We start from the raw sequence: 20080 nt of genomic DNA on the forward strand, positions 1-20080 counted from the left end.
AGAAAAGTACATCCCATGGCAATGGTTACTTTAGAATGGGGAGGGGTCAATGGCCTGAAACAGGTGGTGGTCTCCTCAAATATCCCAGTGGACTGTCTGCTTGGAAATGACCTGGAGTCCTCAGCATGGGCTGAGGTAGAGCTAAAAACCCATGCAGCAATGCTGGGTATCCCTGAACTGGTGTGTGTGAAAACAAGAGCACAATGCAAGGCACAGGGTGAAAAAGTAGAGCTGGAGTCTGGAAAAATGGCCCAGCCTACCAAGAGAACAGGAAAGTCAGTTGGGAAACCCACTGCAACACAGCAAAAGAAAGGGAACCTCTCTTCTCAGGAAGAAGTTCTGCCCTCTGAGGGAACTGAGCCTTTGGAGCTTGAACCTTATCAGGTTGAGCTCTTAGGCCCAGGGGGACCCTCCAGGGAAGAGCTGTGTAAGGGACAAGAAACCTGTCCCTCTCTTGAAGGCCTTAGGCAGCAAGCTGCTGAAGAGTCCAAAGGCAAGAAAAATGGAACACATAGGGTCTATTGGGAAGATGGGCTCCTGTACACTGAGGCCAGAGACCCCAAACCTGGTGCCACTAGGAGAGTGGTAGTGCCTCAGCTGTTCAGAGAGTTCATCCTAACATTGGCCCATGACATTCCCCTTGCTGGACATTTGGGACAAACCAAGACGTGGGAGAGGTTAGTCAACCACTTCTACTGGCCCAATATGTCCAACATGGTTAAGGAGTTTTGCCTCTCCTGCCCCACCTGTCAAGCCAGTGGTAAGACAGGTGGGCATCCAAAGGCCCCCCTCATTCCACTTCCAGTGGTGGGGGTGCCCTTTGAAAGAGTGGGTGTGGACATAGTTGGTCCACTGGAACCTCCCACAGCCTCAGGAAATATGTATATCCTGGTAGTAGTGGATCATGCTACCAGGTATCCTGAAGCTATTCCCCTTAGGTCGACTACTGCCCCTGCAGTAGCCAAGGCCCTCATTGGTATCTTTACCAGAGTGGGTTTCCCTAAGGAGGTGGTGTCTGACAGAGGTACCAACTTCATGTCAGCATACCTAAAGCACATGTGGAATGAGTGTGGAGTGACTTATAAATTCACTACACCATACCATCCACAAACTAATGGCTTGGTTGAGAGATTCAACAAGACATTAAAGGGCATGATCATGGGGCTCCCAGAAAAACTCAAAAGGAGATGGGATGTCCTCCTGCCATGTCTGCTTTTCGCTTACAGGGAGGTACCACAGAAGGGAGTAGGGTTCTCCCCCTTTGAACTTCTGTTTGGTCATCCTGTAAGGGGACCACTTGCCCTTGTTAAAGAAGGCTGGGAGAGACCTCTCCATGAGCCTAAACAGGACATAGTGGACTATGTACTTGGCCTTCGCTCTAGAATGGCAGAGTACATGGAAAAGGCAACCAAAAACCTTGAGGCCAGCCAACAGCTCCAGAAGTTTTGGTATGACCAAAAGGCTGCACTGGTTGAGTTCCAACCAGGGCAGAAAGTCTGGGTTCTGGAGCCTGTGGCTCCCAGGGCACTCCAGGACAAATGGAGTGGCCCTTACCCAGTACTAGAGAGGAAGAGTCAGGTCACCTACTTGGTGGACCTGGGCACAAGCAGGAGCCCCAAAAGGGTGATCCATGTAAACCGCCTTAAGCTCTTCCACGACAGGGCTGATGTCAATCTGTTGATGGTAACAGATGAGGATCAGGAGGCAGAGAGTGAACCTCTCCCTGATCTTCTGTCATCAGACCCAAAAGATGGTACCGTAGATGGAGTGATCTACTCAGACACCCTCTCTGGCCAACAGCAAGCTGATTGTAGGAGAGTCCTACAACAGTTTCCTGAACTCTTCTCCTTAACCCCTGGTCAGACACACCTGTGTACCCATGATGTGGACACAGGAGACAGCATGCCTGTCAAGAACAAAATCTTTAGACAATCTGACCATGTTAAAGAAAGCATCAAGGTGGAAGTCCATAAGATGCTGGAATTGGGAGTCATTGAGCGCTCTGACAGCCCCTGGGCTAGCCCAGTGGTCTTAGTCCCCAAACCTCACACCAAAGATGGAAAGAAAGAGATGAGGTTTTGTGTGGACTACAGAGGGCTCAATTCTGTCACCAAGACAGATGCCCATCCAATTCCAAGAGCTGATGAGCTCATTGATAAATTAGGTGCTGCCAAATTTCTAAGTACCTTTGACTTGACAGCAGGGTACTGGCAAATAAAAATGGCACCTGGAGCAAAAGAAAAGACAGCATTCTCCACACCTGATGGGCATTATCAGTTTACTGTTATGCCCTTTGGTTTAAAGAATGCCCCTGCCACCTTCCAAAGGTTGGTGAATCAAGTCCTTGCTGGCTTGGAGTCCTTTAGCACAGCTTATCTTGATGATATTGCTGTCTTTAGCTCCACCTGGCAGGATCACCTGGTCCACCTGAGGAAGGTTTTGAAGGCTCTGCAATCTGCAGGCCTCTCTATCAAGGCATCCAAATGCCAGATAGGGCAGGGAACTGTGGTTTACTTGGGACACCTTGTAGGTGGAGGCCAAGTTCAGCCACTCCAACCCAAGATCCAGACTATTCTGGACTGGGTAGCTCCAAAAACCCAGACTCAAGTCAGGGCATTCCTTGGCTTGACTGGGTACTACAGGAGGTTTGTGAAGGGATATGGATCCATTGTGACAGCCCTCACTGAGCTCACCTCCAAGAAAATGCCCAAGAAAGTGAACTGGACTGTGGACTGCCAACAGGCCTTTGACACCCTGAAACAAGCAATGTGCTCAGCACCAGTTCTCAAAGCTCCAGATTATTCTAAGCAGTTCATTGTGCAGACTGATGCCTCTGAACATGGGATAGGGGCAGTTTTGTCCCAAACAAATGATGATGGCCTTGACCAGCCTGTTGCTTTCATTAGCAGGAGGTTACTCCCCAGGGAGCAGCGTTGGAGTGCCATTGAGAGGGAGGCCTTTGCTGTGGTTTGGTCCCTGAAGAAGCTGAGACCATACCTCTTTGGGACTCACTTCCTAGTTCAAACCGACCACAGACCTCTCAAATGGCTGATGCAAATGAAAGGTGAAAATCCTAAACTGTTGAGGTGGTCCATCTCCCTACAGGGAATGGACTTTATAGTGGAACACAGACCTGGGACTGCCCATGCCAATGCAGATGGCCTTTCCAGGTTCTTCCACTTAGAAAATGAAGACTCTCTTGGGAAAGGTTAGTCTCATCCTCTTTCGTTTGGGGGGGGGTTGTGTAAGGAAATGCCTCCTTGGCATGGTTGCCCCCTGACTTTTTGCCTTTGCTGATGCTATGTTTACAATTGAAAGTGTGCTGAGGCCTGCTAACCAGGCCCCAGCACCAGTGTTCTTTCCCTAACCTGTACTTTTGTATCCACAATTGGCAGACCCTGGCATCCAGATAAGTCCCTTGTAACTGGTACCTCTAGTACCAAGGGCCCTGATGCCAAGGAAGGTCTCTAAGGGCTGCAGCATGTCTTATGCCACCCTGGAGACCTCTCACTCAGCACAGACACACTGCTTACCAGCTTGTGTGTGCTAGTGAGGACAAAACGAGTAAGTCGACATGGCACTCCCCTCAGGGTGCCATGCCAGCCTCTCACTGCCTATGCAGTATAGGTAAGACACCCCTCTAGCAGGCCTTACAGCCCTAAGGCAGGGTGCACTATACCATAGGTGAGGGTACCAGTGCATGAGCATGGTACCCCTACAGTGTCTAAACAAAACCTTAGACATTGTAAGTGCAGGGTAGCCATAAGAGTATATGGTCTGGGAGTCTGTCAAACACGAACTCCACAGCACCATAATGGCTACACTGAAAACTGGGAAGTTTGGTATCAAACTTCTCAGCACAATAAATGCACACTGATGCCAGTGTACATTTTATTGTAAAATACACCCCAGAGGGCACCTTAGAGGTGCCCCCTGAAACTTAACCGACTATCTGTGTAGGCTGACTAGTTTTAGCAGCCTGCCACAAACCGAGACATGTTGCTGGCCCCATGGGGAGAGTGCCTTTGTCACTCTGAGGCCAGTAACAAAGCCTGCACTGGGTGGAGATGCTAACACCTCTCCCAGGCAGGAATTGTCACACCTGGCGGTGAGCCTCAAAGGCTCACCTCCTTTGTGCCAACCCAGCAGGACACTCCAGCTAGTGGAGTTGCCCGCCCCCTCCGGCCAGGCCCCACTTTTGGCGGCAAGGCCGGAGAAAATAATGAGAATAACAAGGAGGAGTCACTGGCCAGTCAGGACAGCCCCTAAGGTGTCCTGAGCTGAGGTGACTCTAACTTTTAGAAATCCTCCATCTTGCAGATGGAGGATTCCCCCAATAGGGTTAGGATTGTGACCCCCTCCCCTTGGGAGGAGGCACAAAGAGGGTGTACCCACCCTCAGGGCTAGTAGCCATTGGCTACTAACCCCCCAGACCTAAACACGCCCTTAAATTTAGTATTTAAGGGCTACCCTGAACCCTAGAAAATTAGATTCCTGCAACAAGAAGAAGGACTGCCCAGCTGAAAACCCCTGCAGCGGAAGACCAGAAGACGACAACTGCCTTGGCTCCAGAAACTCACCGGCCTGTCTCCTGCCTTCCAAAGATCCTGCTCCAGCGACGCCTTCCGAAGGGACCAGCGACCTCGACATCCTCTGAGGACTGCCCCTGCTTCGAAAAGACAAGAAACTCCCGAGGACAGCGGACCTGCTCCAAGAAAAGCTGCAACTTTGTTTCCAGCAGCTTTAAAGAACCCTGCAAGCTCCCCGCAAGAAGCGTGAGACTTGCAACACTGCACCCGGCGACCCCGACTCGGCTGGTGGAGACCCGACACCTCAGGAGGGACCCCAGGACTACTCTGATACTGTGAGTACCAAAACCTGTCCCCCCTGAGCCCCCACAGCGCCGCCTGCAGAGGGAATCCAGAGGCTTCCCCTGACCGCGACTCTTTGAACCTAAAGTCCCGACGCCTGGGAGAGACCCTGCACCCGCAGCCCCCAGGACCTGACGGACCGGACTTTCACTGGAGAAGTGACCCCCAGGAGTCCCTCTCCCTTGCCCAAGTGGAGGTTTCCCCGAGGAATTCCCCCCCTTGCCTGCCTGCAGCGCTGAAGAGATCCCGAGATCTCTCATAGACTAACATTGCGAACCCGACGCTTGTTTCTACACTGCACCCGGCCGCCCCCGCGCCGCTGAGGGTGAAATTTCTGTGTGGACTCGTGTCCCCCCCGGTGCCCTACAAAACCCCCCTGGTCTGCCCTCCGAAGACGCGGGTACTTACCTGCAAGCAGACCGGAACCGGGGCACCCCCTTCTCTCCATTCTAGCCTATGTGTTTTGGGCACCACTTTGAACTCTGCACCTGACCGGCCCTGAGCTGCTGGTGTGGTGACTTTGGGGTTGCTCTGAACCCCCAACGGTGGGCTACCTTGGACCAAGAACTGAACCCTGTAAGTGTCTTACTTACCTGGTAAAACTAACAAATACTTACCTCCCCTAGGAACTGTGAAAATTGCACTAAGTGTCCACTTTTAAAACAGCTATTTGTCAATAACTTGAAAAGTATACATGCAATTTTGATGATTTGAAGTTCCTAAAGTACTTACCTGCAATACCTTTCGAATGAGATATTACATGTAGAATTTGAACCGGTGGTTCTTAAAATAAACTAAGAAAAGATATTTTTCTATATAAAAACCTATTGGCTGGATTTGTCTCTGAGTGTGTGTACCTCATTTATTGTCTATGTGTATGTACAACAAATGCTTAACACTACTCCTTGGATAAGCCTACTGCTCGACCACACTACCACAAAATAGAGCATTAGTATTATCTATTTTTACCACTATTTTACCTCTAAGGGGAACCCTTGGACTCTGTGCATGCTATTCCTTACTTTGAAATAGCACATACAGAGCCAACTTCCTACAAGAGGACAGTGATTGTTCCTCTGAATACGAGCTGGCAGTCGGTTCGGTTGCCAGTCGTTTTGGCTCCAAAACTGTGTCTTTGCCTTTTTTCGGCTCCGAGGAGAATTTCCTCTTTTTTGGAGTCGAGCCTTCTCGGCGTCGATCATCCTCGGTGCCGCTGTCTCTGCGTCGAGCAGCTTCGGTTCCGCTGTCTCGGCGTCTATCTTTTTCGGCAGCACTGTCTCGGTCCCGAGATTGCTGCGTGCCTGTGTCTCGACCGGAGTCGGACGATCTCGGCACCGGTTCGGCCTTTTTCGGTGCCGATGGACGGTCACCTACTTTATGGGTTGAGCCATGGCCTGTTGGCGGTGGCGTCCCCTGGGCCTTGTCTGTTTTCTTGTGTGGTGCTTGCTTCGACGTCTTACTCATGGTTTCTTCGACGTCGAGTTATTCCGAGTCCGATTCATGAATGGAGAAGGCTTCCTCTTCTTCTCCATGTTCCTCGAACCCTCGTTGTCCTGTCGGCGTGGCCGCCATCTGCAATCTTCTGGCTCGCCGGTCACGGAGCGTTTTTCGGGACCGAAACGCACGACAGGCCTCACACGTCTCTTCCCTGTGCTCGGGCGACAGGCACAGGTTACAGACCAAATGTTGGTCTGTATATGGATATTTATTGTGGCATTTAGGACAGAATCGGAACGGGGTCCGTTCCATCAGTGTCGATCTTACACGCGGTCGGGCCGACCAGGCCCCGACGGGGGATCGAAATTACCCTGAAGGGCTACCGGAGCTCTTCACGATTCGGTGTCGATTCTATTCTAACCCGATACCGAACGAAACAATACCGACGTAGTTTTCCGAAGTTTTGACTATCTTTCCGTCCCGAAACCCAGAGCGAAAAGGAACACGTCCGAACCCGATGGCGGAAAAAAAAACAATCTAACATGGAGTCGACGCCCATGCGCAATGGAACAAAGGAGGAGGAGTCCCTCGGTCTCGTGACTCGAAAAGACTTCTTCTAAGAAAAACAACTTGTAACACTCCGACCCAACACCAGACGGCGGACTATGCACAACATGTGTATCTGCAGCTACACATGCCATCGAACACAGGTTTTTCACATCTTGCACACCAGTCCATTCCTTGTCTCCATTTGGTGAGGGTCGGCGCTTTTGCGGCCTTCCATTCGAACATGATGTCTCTTTTTGACACCAGGCAGGCCACTCCCAGGAAGGTCCGATTCGCTCTGTTTAGCCCCATCTCCCCCATGGCCCCCAGCAAGAGTGGTATCAGGGATAGCTCTACCGCTGTTTGTAGAACCTCGGAGATCTCCCCCGTAATTGACCTCCAATATGACTCTATAATTTGGCAGGTCCAGACCATATGAAAGAAGTCAGCTCCCAGTTGAAAACAACGGGGGCACTCGTCTGTGGGCCGGAGATTAGCTCGGTGGAGCCTTTTAGGGGTAAGGTAGGCTGAGTGTAGGTAAAGGGTTTGTAGCAACTGAAATCGTGTAGATATGGCCAGAGTTCGAGGGGCTGTTAGTGCTTCTCTCCAATCTAAGTCCTCTATGGAGCCCACCCGTCCCTCCCATTTCTGGCAAAGCTTCTCGAGGGGGGAGAGGGGGGGGGGATGTATTCGCAAGGATAGAGCGGTAGATCCGGGAGATTCCCCCTTTGTTTAGGTGTCCCATCATGACCTTCGCCTCCAGTGGGCTGTATTCTGGGATGTTGTCCCCTGGCCGTACTTGTACTAGTAAAGCATGCCTGAGTTGTAGATATTTGTGAAACTGGGTATTGTTTAAGGAGTGTATTTTCTCAAGCTCCTCAAAGGACCGGATTTGTGAATCACCCCAGATGTCGCCCAGTGTAGATATCCCTATAATGTCCCATTTCCGGAACCCATCAAGTGTGGTAACTTCCCTCAGCCATTTCCCCTGCCAAAGAGGAGTCTGCTGAGTTAGGCGAGACCACCACCCCGTGACTCTTTGTGCTGCTCGCCACCCCGTAAACACCAGCCTGGTGACCTCAGGGATGGTCTGTGGGATCGCTCCCCCGTATAGAGCATCGAAGAACCCGTTGTATCCCATCGCCTGAAGTTCCAGTCTGTATGCGGGGTCTGTCCAGCCTCCCGACAGCCAGTCGTTAATCACCAGTAGGCGCATGGCCAGATAATAAAAATAAATGTTGGACATTCCTAGTCCCCCCTCGTAGATGTCCCTTTGACATGTAACAAGGGACAATTTGGGTCGGGAGCCGTACCATAGAAATTGGTGTGCCGTCGTTTCGATTTCGTTAAACCACTTCCGGGGGATTGGGTGCAGGAAGTTTTGCAGCTGGTATAGGAAACTGGGGAGTATCATCATTTTGCATAGTGCAACTCTGCCCAGTGTGTTGAGTGGTAGGTTCCACCAGCGCTGAAGATCTTTTTTACACTTCTTAAGGAGCGGTGTGATGTTTAGTTCCCATGTTAGCTCGGGGAGCAGAGATATGTGGACCCCTAGATATTTAGAACTGTTGCGGCGGATTGGAATGATTTTCTGCCAGCTTATGCAATCTCTAGAGGGGTGTAAGGGGATCAGCAGGGATTTACTGGGATTTAGGGTTAGTCCAGAGGCCTGTGAGAAGAGGTCCAGGAGTTCTAAGACTCGCAGGCCACTCATCGCTAGGTTGGAAAGGTAAAAGGAGGACGTCGTCCGCGTACAATGCTACCCGGTCTTCCGGGCCCGTGGGCCATGCCCAGCCCGTTACCAGTGGGTCCTCTCTCAACAGCATAACTAATGGTTCAATCGCGAGGGCAAAGAGCAACGGCGACAACGGACATCCCAGACGGGTCCCGCGACTGATAGGGAATGGATCAGGCGCCACCCCGTTTACCTGAATACGGGCGGTTGGGTTGGAGTAAAGTAGTTTTAGAAGGCCTCGAAATTTGGGTCCAAATCCATTCTTTCTTAGGATTTGTTCTAGATATGACCAGTCCACCGTATCAAAGGCTTTTTCAAAGTCTATCAGGAGGAGGGCGAGGGGGGACCCGGTCAGGGTGTTGCGTTGAGCCACTGCGACGTGCAGTCTCCTAATGCAGTGTCTGGTGCTGCGAGAGGGCATAAAGCCACATTGATCTGGATGTACCAGTGAGGGGAGCACCACTCTCAGCCTTGTAGCAAGCAAGGTCGATAGCACCTTAATTTCGGCGTTCAGCAGGGAGATTGGTCTATAAGCCGAATGGTCGCGTGAGGGTGGCTGGGTCTTAGGGATCACCACTATTGTGGCTTGGTCTATTCCAGCGGGGAAACGGACGATCTTCTCTGCTTCATTAAACATGTTAAGCAGGTGGGGGCCTAAAATGTCCCCGCATCTATTGTAGAGCTCAGACGGAAAGCCGTCTGGCCCAGGTGTTTTACCTGACGCCAGGCCAGCTATGGCCGTCGTGATTTCGGCCAGGGTTATGGCTTCGTCCAGGATTTCCCTGGTCGCCTGCGGAATTCTGGGAAGGGTGATATCGTCTAGAAGGGGGGACTCCCTTTCAGCTAGTGGACGGGGGCGCACCGCGTATAGTTGAGCGTAATAGGAGGCAAAAACACCCCACAATTTCACTGGGAGTTCTCGCGACCAAGCCCGCCCTGTCCTCGACCTCGGGGATAATTCTGTCGGCTAGTGGGCGCGTGGCCAACCAGTGAAGGAGTTTGCCGTTTTTATCGCCCCATCCGTACACATGAGCTGGCGAAGCCCTCCAGGTGTGCTTTGCGGCTTCAAGCACCAGTTGCTTTATTTCTTCTCTAATCACTGTTAGGCGTCTCAAAACGGAAGCTGATGTGGCGGTGGTCACAGACCGCTCTAGCGCCAGGGCTCTGGCTTCAAGGGCTGTCACCTGCTGGTCTCGTGCTTATTCACGGGCACACACGCGGTGTTTAGCGTAGCCTCTAAGTGTGGCTTTACATGCCACCCAGATCGTGCCCGGGGATTGTACGGACCCCAAGTTTTGGTCAAAATATTGGGTAAGGTGGTATAATCATTGTCCTGTAGGTACCATGCATTCATGTGCCACGTGGGGCGCTGATTGGGGGCTGCGCTCCCCAGTCGGATTCGTACTGGGGAGTGGTCTGAGACTCCCCAGGGTAATATCTCAGCGCCAGTGACTCTAGAGATGTCTAGTGCAGGCATAAACACAAGGTCAATTCTTGCCTGAGAGTGGTGAGCCGCTGAGGTGTGTGTGTATTGCCGTGATCTGGGGTGCCATGTCCTCCATACCCCACACAGCCCTAATCCTGTCGTCCACCCGCTTAAGTTGGTTGCTCTCCCAGCTCGGGTGGAGGAGATAGGTCCGGATACGTCTAGCTTAGGGTCTAGGACAGAGTTAAAATCTCCTCCAACAAGTGTGAGTCCTTGCGGGAGGCCAATGAGTATCCGGCGGAGAGTTAGTAAGAAGGCGTCGAAGCCGGCTGGGGGAGCGTATGCACATACAAAATTAACCGGTGATCCGTGTAATGTACCGGTCACCGCTACAAATCTACCCTGTGGGTCCGATATAGTGGAGGTAACTACTATGGGTAGCGAGCGATGGAATAGAATGGCCACCCCCCTGGAGCCTCTTGAGAAGCCTGCATGAAAAACCTTGTCAAAGCCCCCATGCTAGAATGGAGCATTTGGTTCCAAGTAGATGGGTCTCCTCTAGGAGGACCACCGAAGGGGCATATCTTCGCAATGTGCTAAACACTGCAGATCTTTTGATTTTATCCAGGAGGCCGTTGACATTCCATGAGAGAATCTGTGTCAGAGAGGTACCTACTTGTGTCATGTCTGTGTGGTGGGAAATTAAGGACTCGACCAGGGACCCAGAGATGGACATATTGACTGAAAAGGATCTATACGGTAGGTGTCGGTGTTGCAACAGTAACTTATCATAACCACTACACTAAGCCCTAACGTGAGCTTTAAACTCCCCAACCTCCCCCCACCCCATACTTCTACCCTCGAAGCATCTGTCGCCCCAGAGCCCAACCGGGGTAATACAGCCGTGTAGACTACCATTGAGTGGAGTGGTGGACCCCTCCTATGTGTCAGATCAATTGCAATTAATTAGCGAGAAACCCCTACCCTTCATAAAGTCGCTGGGGTGCACAACATAGTGTCGTCATAGGTGTGACCCTGCTCTGCGTGTGCGGGGCGGTACCTGGTACAGCCGGTGGGCCCCAGCGAGCCGGAGTCCAGCATGTGCGGGGTCACCATCAACCAAGTTCGGGGGATTGGCTCAGACAATCGTCTCTCTTTTCCTCTCCCATGGCTCGATCCTCCGGGCGATCCACCGGCCCCTCCCCCAGCAGGGGATCCCAGGCAGGGTGGGAGTCCTTGTCTGTTCGGATGCTGGAGCTCTTGAGTCTACCACGTCTAGACCTGGTACGCTTCCGGCCTCTACGCGTGTCCACTCGTGCGTCCGGACCCATCCCCTGGGATCTCTCGGATGGACCAGCTGGGCCCCTTCGGTTCCCCAGACCCTCCTCCGTCAGACAATCCCACGCCTCCTCGGGTGATTCAAAGAAGTGTGCCTTATCGGCCAGTATTACCTTCAGGTGTGCCGGGAAGAGGAGCATATAGGAAAGTTGCATCGCTCTCAGCTTCTGCTTCACTTGTTCGTATGATCGGCGCTTAGTTTAGACTTCGCGGGTGTAGTCAGGGAAAATCTAAATTTTCTGATTGTCCCAAAGGAGGTCGGGGGAATGCCTGGCTTCCCTGAGGATGGCATCACGATCCTTAAAGTTGAAGAAGCGCGCTATCAAGGGTCGTCGGGGGCTGCCCGGTGGGGATCGCAGGGCCAAGGCACTGTGCGCTCGTTCTATCGCAAACCATGGTGAAAGAGTTCTCCGGCATCCAGGATTTAATCCAGTTTTCCAGAAATTCGGCGGTTTTGCCGTCCTCGGCTCCCTCCGGTACGGCAACGAAGCGCAGGTTGTTGCGCCTGGAGCGGTTCTCAGCATCTTCCGCTCTGCGGTGGAGTTCTCCAGACCGTGTTTGCAGTTGTGCCACCTTGGATCTCAGATCGGCCAAGTCATCCTCCGTCTGCAAGACACGGGTCTCTACCTCTGTAATTCAGCCCACTGCGTTTCTAAGATCTTGTCTCACGAGGCCCATCTCTTCTCACACCTCTCCAATCTTGGACTCCACTGCTCGTTGTGAGGTTTGGATTGCAAGCAGGATGGCATTGACCCAGTCAGCGGCCTGGTCAGTAGGTGGAGCATCACCTCCAGTCCGGAGGGCCGTTGGTGTGGTAAATTGATCAATCCTCTGCTGGGACGGTTGTGCCTGCTTAGAAGCTCTGTCCTTGCCCATGGTGTCCGAGGGGTAGTGCAGGCGCAGTTACGCCCCCGTGGGAATGAAGCTTAGTTGTGTCAAGGATCTCGTGTCTCTTCTCTCCGGGGCGGCTCCTAGTCAATTCAATCACCCCTGGGGGGGGGGGGGGAAAGAGTCCGGTCAGAGGGGCACCCTGGAGTCGGGGAACACTCACCGGTGGAGGCACCAGGACATCCAGCTATTCCATGGGAGAGACAGAGTCTCTCGTACTTTATCGCGTTGGGCCCCAGGATCAAGCCAGTAGGTGGGGGGCTCCCTGCCTCTTCAGGTGCTCAGCCAAGGGGGTGGTTAGCCGTCGGGCTCCTTCGGAGCGTCGACCCACCACCAGACGACCTTGTTGTTGCTTCCGCGCTTCACGGAGTATCGCCTCAGGGTGAGACCAGGGCAGTTGGCGCCCGCTCTGATGCAAGTCGATGGGGGACCCCCTCCAATGCCCGAGTCCCCGTCGCCGCGGCCTCTGAGTGGGAGGGGAATGGGTCTCCTGGCTCCCCCGCTCTCTCCCCAATAATATCCTGTGATTTAGGCTTCGCCCCACGGTGGGCCGAGGTCTCCCCCAGTCGTCAGATCAAGTCTCGAGGGCGAGGCCCCACGTGAGGCCGGGGGCTCCACATCGCCCCTCTGTGCTTCCTCACCTCTACAGTGCGCTCGCCTCGACGCAGTCTCGGCAGCCCCAGCAGCCCGCAGAGTCTGCCCGGGAGCTCGCGTCACGGCGCGGAGCGTCAGGCGGCTCCCTCCTCAGACGCAGTCCGGCCTCCGAGACAGTCTCGCCCTCAACGGTATTTAGGCACCCCAGAGCCCCGGAGTCGGATCTACAGGAGCCAGGGGGCACCGAGGCAGCCTCCGAATCCCGGTTGGGATAGAAAAGGATCAAATGTGGTGGTAGGTTTCAGGCGGATGACGGAGGGGTCCAGAGCACTCTCAGAGTGCGACCGCCATTTTGACGCCCATAGCCAGGCCCCCACAGAATCAGATTTAGTGAAAACTTCGCAAAAAACATTATCAAACCCCCCCCCCCCCCCATCAGTGTTCTGGGGGTCATTCTCACACGTAGTGAAAACAAAACTGGGTTGACCTTAAAAGAGACAGTGCTTGACTTAACTTTTCATGCATGCTGCCTAGGCAGCAACAATTTCATTCATGTCCTACATGCTTTTCTCCTACTTCTCTTAGGCAGCATGGTTAGTGTTCTACAAGATTACCTGGGGGGTTCAGCTGCGCAGGGTGCTCCACCAAGTTTGTGATTCCGAAGAAATCGTTTCTTATAGATAATGTTTCTTCATTTCTAAAAATAAAATAAAAAAATCTTTAAGTTCAAGGTTAAGTTTCACTAAAATACGCAATGCTCCTCTTAAAGCCATGACACATTCATACAAAATATCCCCCCTAAAACTCACCTATTATCCAATATATCCGAGTTGGCCCCTACAACAGACTAGTACATTTCCAAAACAGAGGTTTCTAGTTCCTGCAACACATATGCATCCATTCATGGCAAGGGCTGTGAAGGTATGAATGGGGAGCCGTGCAACAGCATGGTTTTTAAAGAAGCAAGTTTTTTACCCCACACAATTTACAAGTGCAATCGCTGATTTACACAGGAGCGCACTGACTGGCCGCCATTGTAAGTTTTAGTATTGTTTATCTTCAAGAGGCGTGGGCACTTAATACATTCCATGTCAATGGATTTATAACATACATTACCCCTGCTCAACGTGCCAGAGGAGGGCATGCAAAAAGGAGGGCTAGCTAATCTGGTCCCCAGTCTTCGGTCACGAAAATGTAGATGGTTTGTTCACGATAATCGCAACTTTGAACTGCTTTGATTAAGAATTGATACAGATAGTGATTTCACTTTAATTAATTACAAAAATAACCGTTTTAGTACAAATATTGATATACTGGTAGCCTTAGACTCAGCCTTTGGTAAACACTCCTTCAAAGAAGAACGTATTGAAAATGTCACTTACCCAGTGTACATCTGTTCGTGGCATCAGTCGCAGTAGATTCGCATGTTATGCAATAGCTCGCCATCTGGTGTTGGGCCGGAGTGTTACAAGTTGTTTTTCTTCGAAGAAGTCTTTCGAGTCACGGGACCGAGTGACTCCTCCTTTTGTCTCCATTGCGCATGGGCGTCGACTCCATCTTCGATTGTTTTTCCCCGCAGAGGGTGAGGTAGGAGTTGAATTGTAGTAATAGTGCCCATGCAATGGAGTGACTAAGTATGCACCTATTTAAGGTTGAGATGATACATATATAAATAATTGAAGGTAACTTCCAAACTGCTACAGGCTCCCGGGGAGGCGGGTGAGCACATGCGAATCTACTGCGACTGATGCCACGAACAGATGTACACTGGGTAAGTGACATTTTCAGTTCGATGGCATCTGTCGCTGTAGATACGCATGTTATGCATAGACTAGTAAGCAGTTATTTCCCCAAAAAGCGGTGGATCAGCCTGTAGGAGTGGAAGTAGTCTGAAATAATGTTCTTAATACGGCTTGACCTACTGTGGCTTGTTGTGCGGATAACACGTCTACACAGTAGTGCTTGGTGAATGTGTGAGGCGTAGACCATGTGGCTGCCTTACATATTTCTTGCATTGGGATGTTTCCTAGAAAGGCCATGGTAGCACCTTTCTTTCTGGTTGAATGTGCCCTTGGTGTAACGGGCAGCTGTCGTTTAGCTTTAAGGTAGCAGATTTGGATGCATTTAACTATCCATCTGGCTATACCTTGTTTTGAAATTGGGTTTCCTGCATGAGGTTTTTGAAATGCAATAAAGAGTTGTTTAGTCTTTCTGATGTTTTTTGTTCTGTCAATGTAATACATCAATGCTCTTTTGACATCTAATGTATGTAGTGCCCTTTCAGCTACGGTATCTGGCTGTGGAAAGAACACTGGAAGTTCCACTGTTTGATTTAGATGGAACGGTGAAATAACCTTTGGCAAAAATTTAGGATTGGTCCTTAGGACGACTTTATTTTTGTGTAGTTGTATAAAAGGTTCCTGTATTGTAAACGCCTGAATCTCGCTTACTCTTCTTAGGGAAGTAATGGCGATGAGAAATGCCACCTTCCAGGTTAGGAACTGTATGTCGCAGGAGTGCATGGGTTCAAAAGGTGGACCCATAAGTCTAGTTAGGACAACATTTAGGTTCCATGAAGGAACAGGTGGTGTTCTTGGTGGTATAATTCTCCTAAGGCCCTCCATGAATGCTTTAATGACTGGTATCTTATATAGGGAAGTTGAATAGGTAGTCTGCAGGTATGCAGATATTGCTGCAAGGTGTATTTTAATGGAAGAGAAAGCTAGGTTAGATTTTTGTAAGTGAAGCAAGTAACCCACTACATGTTCTGGAGGTGTGTGTAATGGTTGTATTTGATTAATATGGCAGTAGCAAACAAACCTCTTCCATTTACTTGCATAGCAGTGCCTGGTGGATGGCCTTCTGGCTTGTTTTATGACTTCCATACATTCTTGGGTAAGTTGTAAGTGCCCGAATTCTAGGATTTCAGGAGCCAGATTGCTAGATTCAGCGATGCTGGATCTGGGTGTCTGATCTTTTGGTTGTGCTGTGTCAACAGATCTGGCCTGTTGGGCAATTTGATGCAGGGTACCACTGATAGGTCTAGCAGCGTTGTGTACCAGGGTTGCCTTGCCCAAGTTGGTGCTATCAATATGAGTTTGAGTTTGCTTTGACTGAGTTTGTTTACCAGGTAAGGAAGGAGAGGGAGAGGAGGAAAAGCGTAAGCAAATATCCCTGACCAGTTCATCCATAGGGCATTGCCTTGGGATTGTTTGTGTGGGTATCTGGATGCGAAGTTTTGGCATTTTGCGTTCTCCCTTGTCGCAAACAAGTCTATCTGAGGTGTTCCCCAGAGTTTGAAATAAGTGTTCAGAATTTGGGGGTGAATTTCCCATTCGTGGACCTGTTGGTGATCTCGAGAGAGATTGTCTGCGAGTTGATTTTGGATCCCTGGTATAAACTGTGCTATTAGGCGAATTTGGTTGTGAATTGCCCAATGCCAAATCTTTTGTGCTAGCAGGCTTAACTGCGTGGAGTGCGTCCCCCCCTGCTTGTTTAGATAATACATTGTTGTCATGTTGTCTGTTTTGACGAGAATGTATTTGTGAACTATTATTGGTTGGAAAGCTTTTAGTGCTTGAAAAACTGCTAGAAGTTCTAGGTGATTGATATGCAGTTTTGTTTGATGTACGTTCCATTGTCCTTGTATGCTGTGTTGATCGAGGTGTGCTCCCCACCCTGTCATGGAAGCATCTGTTGTTATTACGTATTGTGGCACTGGGTCTTGGAAAGGCCGCCCCTTGTCTAAATTTATGTTGTTCCACCACAGGAGCGAGAGGTAAGTTTGGCGGTCTATTAACACCAGATCTAGAAGGTGACCCTGTGCTTGAGACCACTGTGATGCTAGGCATTGTTGTAAGGGCCTCATGTGCAGTCTTGCGTTTGGGACAATGGCTATGCATGAAGACATCATGCCTAGGAGTTGTAATACCATCTTTGCCTGTACCTTTTGTGTTGGATACATGCGTTGTATGATGGTGTTGAAATTTAGAATTCTTTGTGGACTTGGAGTGGCTACTCCCTTTGATGTGTCTATTATGGCTCCTAGGTATTGTTGTACCTTGCGCGGCAGAATGTTGGATTTTGTGAAGTTGACGGTGAACCCGAGTTTGAAGAGGGTTTGTATGATCTGATTTGTGTGATTTGAGCACTGTATGAACGAATGGGCCTTGATTAGCCAGTCGTCCAAATATGGGAACACATGTATTTGCTGCCTTCTTATGTGTGCAGCGACTACCGCTAGACATTTGGTAAAGACTCTTGGTGCGGTTGTTAATCCGAAAGGCAGTACTTTGAATTGGTAATGTATTCCTTTGAATACAAACCTTAGGTATTTCCTGTGCGATGGGTGTATTGGTATATGGAAATAAGCATCCTTGAGGTCTAAAGTTGCCATGTAGTCGTGTAGTTTTAGCAATGGCAATACTTCTTGTAGTGTGACCATGTGGAAGTGGTCTGATTTGATGAAAGTGTTCACTACTCTGAGGTCTAGGATTGGTCTCAGCGTTTTGTCCTTCTTTGGTATCAGAAAGTACAGTGAGTAAACTCCTGTGTTTATTTGTGTGTTTGGCACTAATTCGATTGCATTCTTTTGCAATAGTGCCTGCACTTCTATCTCCAGGAGATTGGAATGGTGTGTTGTTAAATTTTGTGCTTTTGGTGGTATGTTTGGAGGGAATTGTAGAAATTCTATGCAATAACCATGTTGGATAATTGCTAGAACCCAAGTGTCTGTAGTGATTTCCTCCCATGCTTTGTAATAATGACCTATTCTTCCCCCCACTGGTGTTGTGTGGAGGGGGTGAGTGACATGTGAGTCACTGTTTAGTAGCAGGGGTTTTGGGGCTTTGAAATCTTCCTCTATTTCTAGGGAATTGCCCTCCTCTATATTGTCCCCGAAAACCTCCTCTATACTGTCCCTGGTAACTGGACGGTGTGGCTTGTGAGGTGCTGGCTTGTGTGCTTTGACCCCGAAACCCCCCTCGAAAGGGCGTTTTACGGAATGTGCTGTAATTCCCTCTGCTCTGCGGGGAATAGAGTGCGCCCATGGCTTTGGCAGTGTCCGTATCTTTTTTGAGTTTCTCAATCGCTGTGTCCACTTCTGGACCGAACAGTTCTTTTTCATTAAAGGGCATATTGAGAACTGCTTGTTGAATCTCTGGTTTAAATCCAGACGTTCGGAGCCATGCATGCCTTCTGATAGTTACAGATGTATTAATTGTCCGTGCAGCTGTATCTGCAGCGTCCATGGAGGAGCGGATCTGGTTGTTGGAAATGGCCTGTCCCTCCTCAACCACTTGTTTTGCCCTATTTTGTAAGTCCTTGGGCAGATGTTCAATGAGATGTTGCATCTCGTCCCAGTGGGCTCTGTCATAGCGCGCAAGTAGTGCCTGGGAGTTCGCGATGCGCCACTGGTTTGCAGCTTGTGCTGCGACTCTTACCAGCTGCATCGAACTTGCGGCTTTCTTTATCTGGGGGTGGTGCATCTCCAGATGTGTGAGAGTTGGCCCTTTTCCTAGCTGCTCCTACAACGACAGTCTGGTGGCAGCTGTGTAGTGATGAAAACCGGGTCTGTAGGAGGCGCCTTATACTTTTTTTCCACCCTTGGTGTGATGGCCCTACTTTTGACCGGCTCCTTAAAGATGTCTTTTGCGTGCCGGAGCATACCAGGGAGCATAGGCAGGCTTTGGTATGAGCTGTGGGTGGTGGAGAGTGTGTTGAATAAAAAATCATCCTCGACCTGTTCTGAGTGGAGGCTTACGTTGTGAAATTGTGCTGCTCTAGCCACCACCTGAGAATATGCGGTGCTGTCTTCTGGTGGAGATGGCTTCGTAGGGTATGCCTCCGGACTGTTATCTGACACTGGGGCGTCGTATAGGTCCCATGCGTCCTGATCTTGGTCACCCTGGCTCATGGTGGTGTGAGCTGGGGAGTGTGATGGAGTTTGTGCTGGTGAGACGTTAATCACGGGCGGAGGAGAGGGTGGTGGGGTAACTCTTTTCACCACTTTTGGTTGTGGTGTCTGTTCAGTCTGGAACTCCAACCTTCTCTTTCTCCTAATGGGGGGAAGGGTGCTTATTTTTCCTGTCCCCTGCTGTATGAAGATACGCTTTTGCGTATGGTCCACATCAGTTGCTTGTAGCTCTTCCTCAAACCTATGCTTCTGCATTTGGGAGGTTAGCGAGTGCTCTTCTGTATAAGAGCCTGAAGCTGGGTCGCTTGCAGTTTGTTTCGGCATCGAAACCCTGTCTGCGTGTTTTTTCGGCTCCGAGGTGACTTTTTTCTTTTTCGGGGCCGAAACTTCTCGGCGTCGATCTGTTTCGGTGCCGCTGTCTCGGCGTCGAGCCGTGTCCACACCGGCATCTCGGTGTCGAGGCTTGTCTCCAGCACTTTCTCGGTCCCGAGAAGGCTGCGTGCCGGTGTCTCGACCGGAGTCGGACGATCTCGGCACTGTTTGGGCCTTTTTCGGTGCCGACGGTCGGTCACCGAATTTATGGGTGGAGCCATGGCCGGATGGCAGTGGCGTCCCCTGGGCCTTGTAAATGTTTCTCTGTGTGGTTTTCGACGTCTTACTCACGGTTTGTGTATCGTCGAATCCTTCGGAGTCTGAGTCTTGGATCGAGAAGGTACCTTCCTCTTCCTGTTCCTCGAACTCCCGTTGGGCTGTCGGTGCGGACGCCATCTGAAGTCTTCTGGCTCGACGGTCTCGGAGTGTTTTTCGGGACCGGAACGCACGACAGGCCTCGCAGGTATCTTCGCTGTGCTCAGGTGACAGGCACAGGTTGCAGACCAAGTGTTGGTCTGTGTAGGGGTATTTATTGTGGCATTTGGGGCAGAAACGGAACGGGGTCCGTTCCATCGGCGTTCTTCAGCACGCGGTCGGGCCGACCAGGCCCCGACGGGGGATCGAAAAACTACCCCGAAGGGCACCGGAGCTCTTCGATCTTCGATGCGGTGTGGAACCTAAGTACGCCGATCCCGAACGCAACAATACCGACGAAAATCTTCCGAAATTAGCTAATTTTCCGTTCCGAAACTCGGAGCGACAGGAACACGTCCGAACCCGATGGCGGAAAAAAAACAATCGAAGATGGAGTCGACGCCCATGCGCAATGGAGACAAAAGGAGGAGTCACTCGGTCCCGTGACTCGAAAGACTTCTTCGAAGAAAAACAACTTGTAACACTCCGGCCCAACACCAGATGGCGAGCTATTGCATAACATGCGTATCTACAGCGACAGATGC

The 20080-nt window shown here is 50.7% G+C and overlaps 1 protein-coding gene across 6 annotated transcripts in view; it reads right to left on the minus strand.

Moving 5' to 3' along the window:
- The window catches only part of PRPF3 (pre-mRNA processing factor 3), a 142313-nt gene that overhangs the window by 74416 nt on the left and 47817 nt on the right, over positions 1-20080 (minus strand). For all 6 annotated transcript variants that reach the window (XM_069218562.1, XM_069218565.1, XM_069218563.1 and 3 more), the window contains one exon: positions 13450-13532. In XM_069218562.1, coding sequence (XP_069074663.1) covers positions 13450-13532 — 83 coding nt within the window. The remainder of the gene's footprint in view (positions 1-13449; positions 13533-20080) is intronic.

This window comes from Pleurodeles waltl, chromosome 12 (assembly GCF_031143425.1).
Source record: "Pleurodeles waltl isolate 20211129_DDA chromosome 12, aPleWal1.hap1.20221129, whole genome shotgun sequence".
NCBI classification, from domain to species: Eukaryota; Metazoa; Chordata; class Amphibia; order Caudata; family Salamandridae; genus Pleurodeles; species Pleurodeles waltl.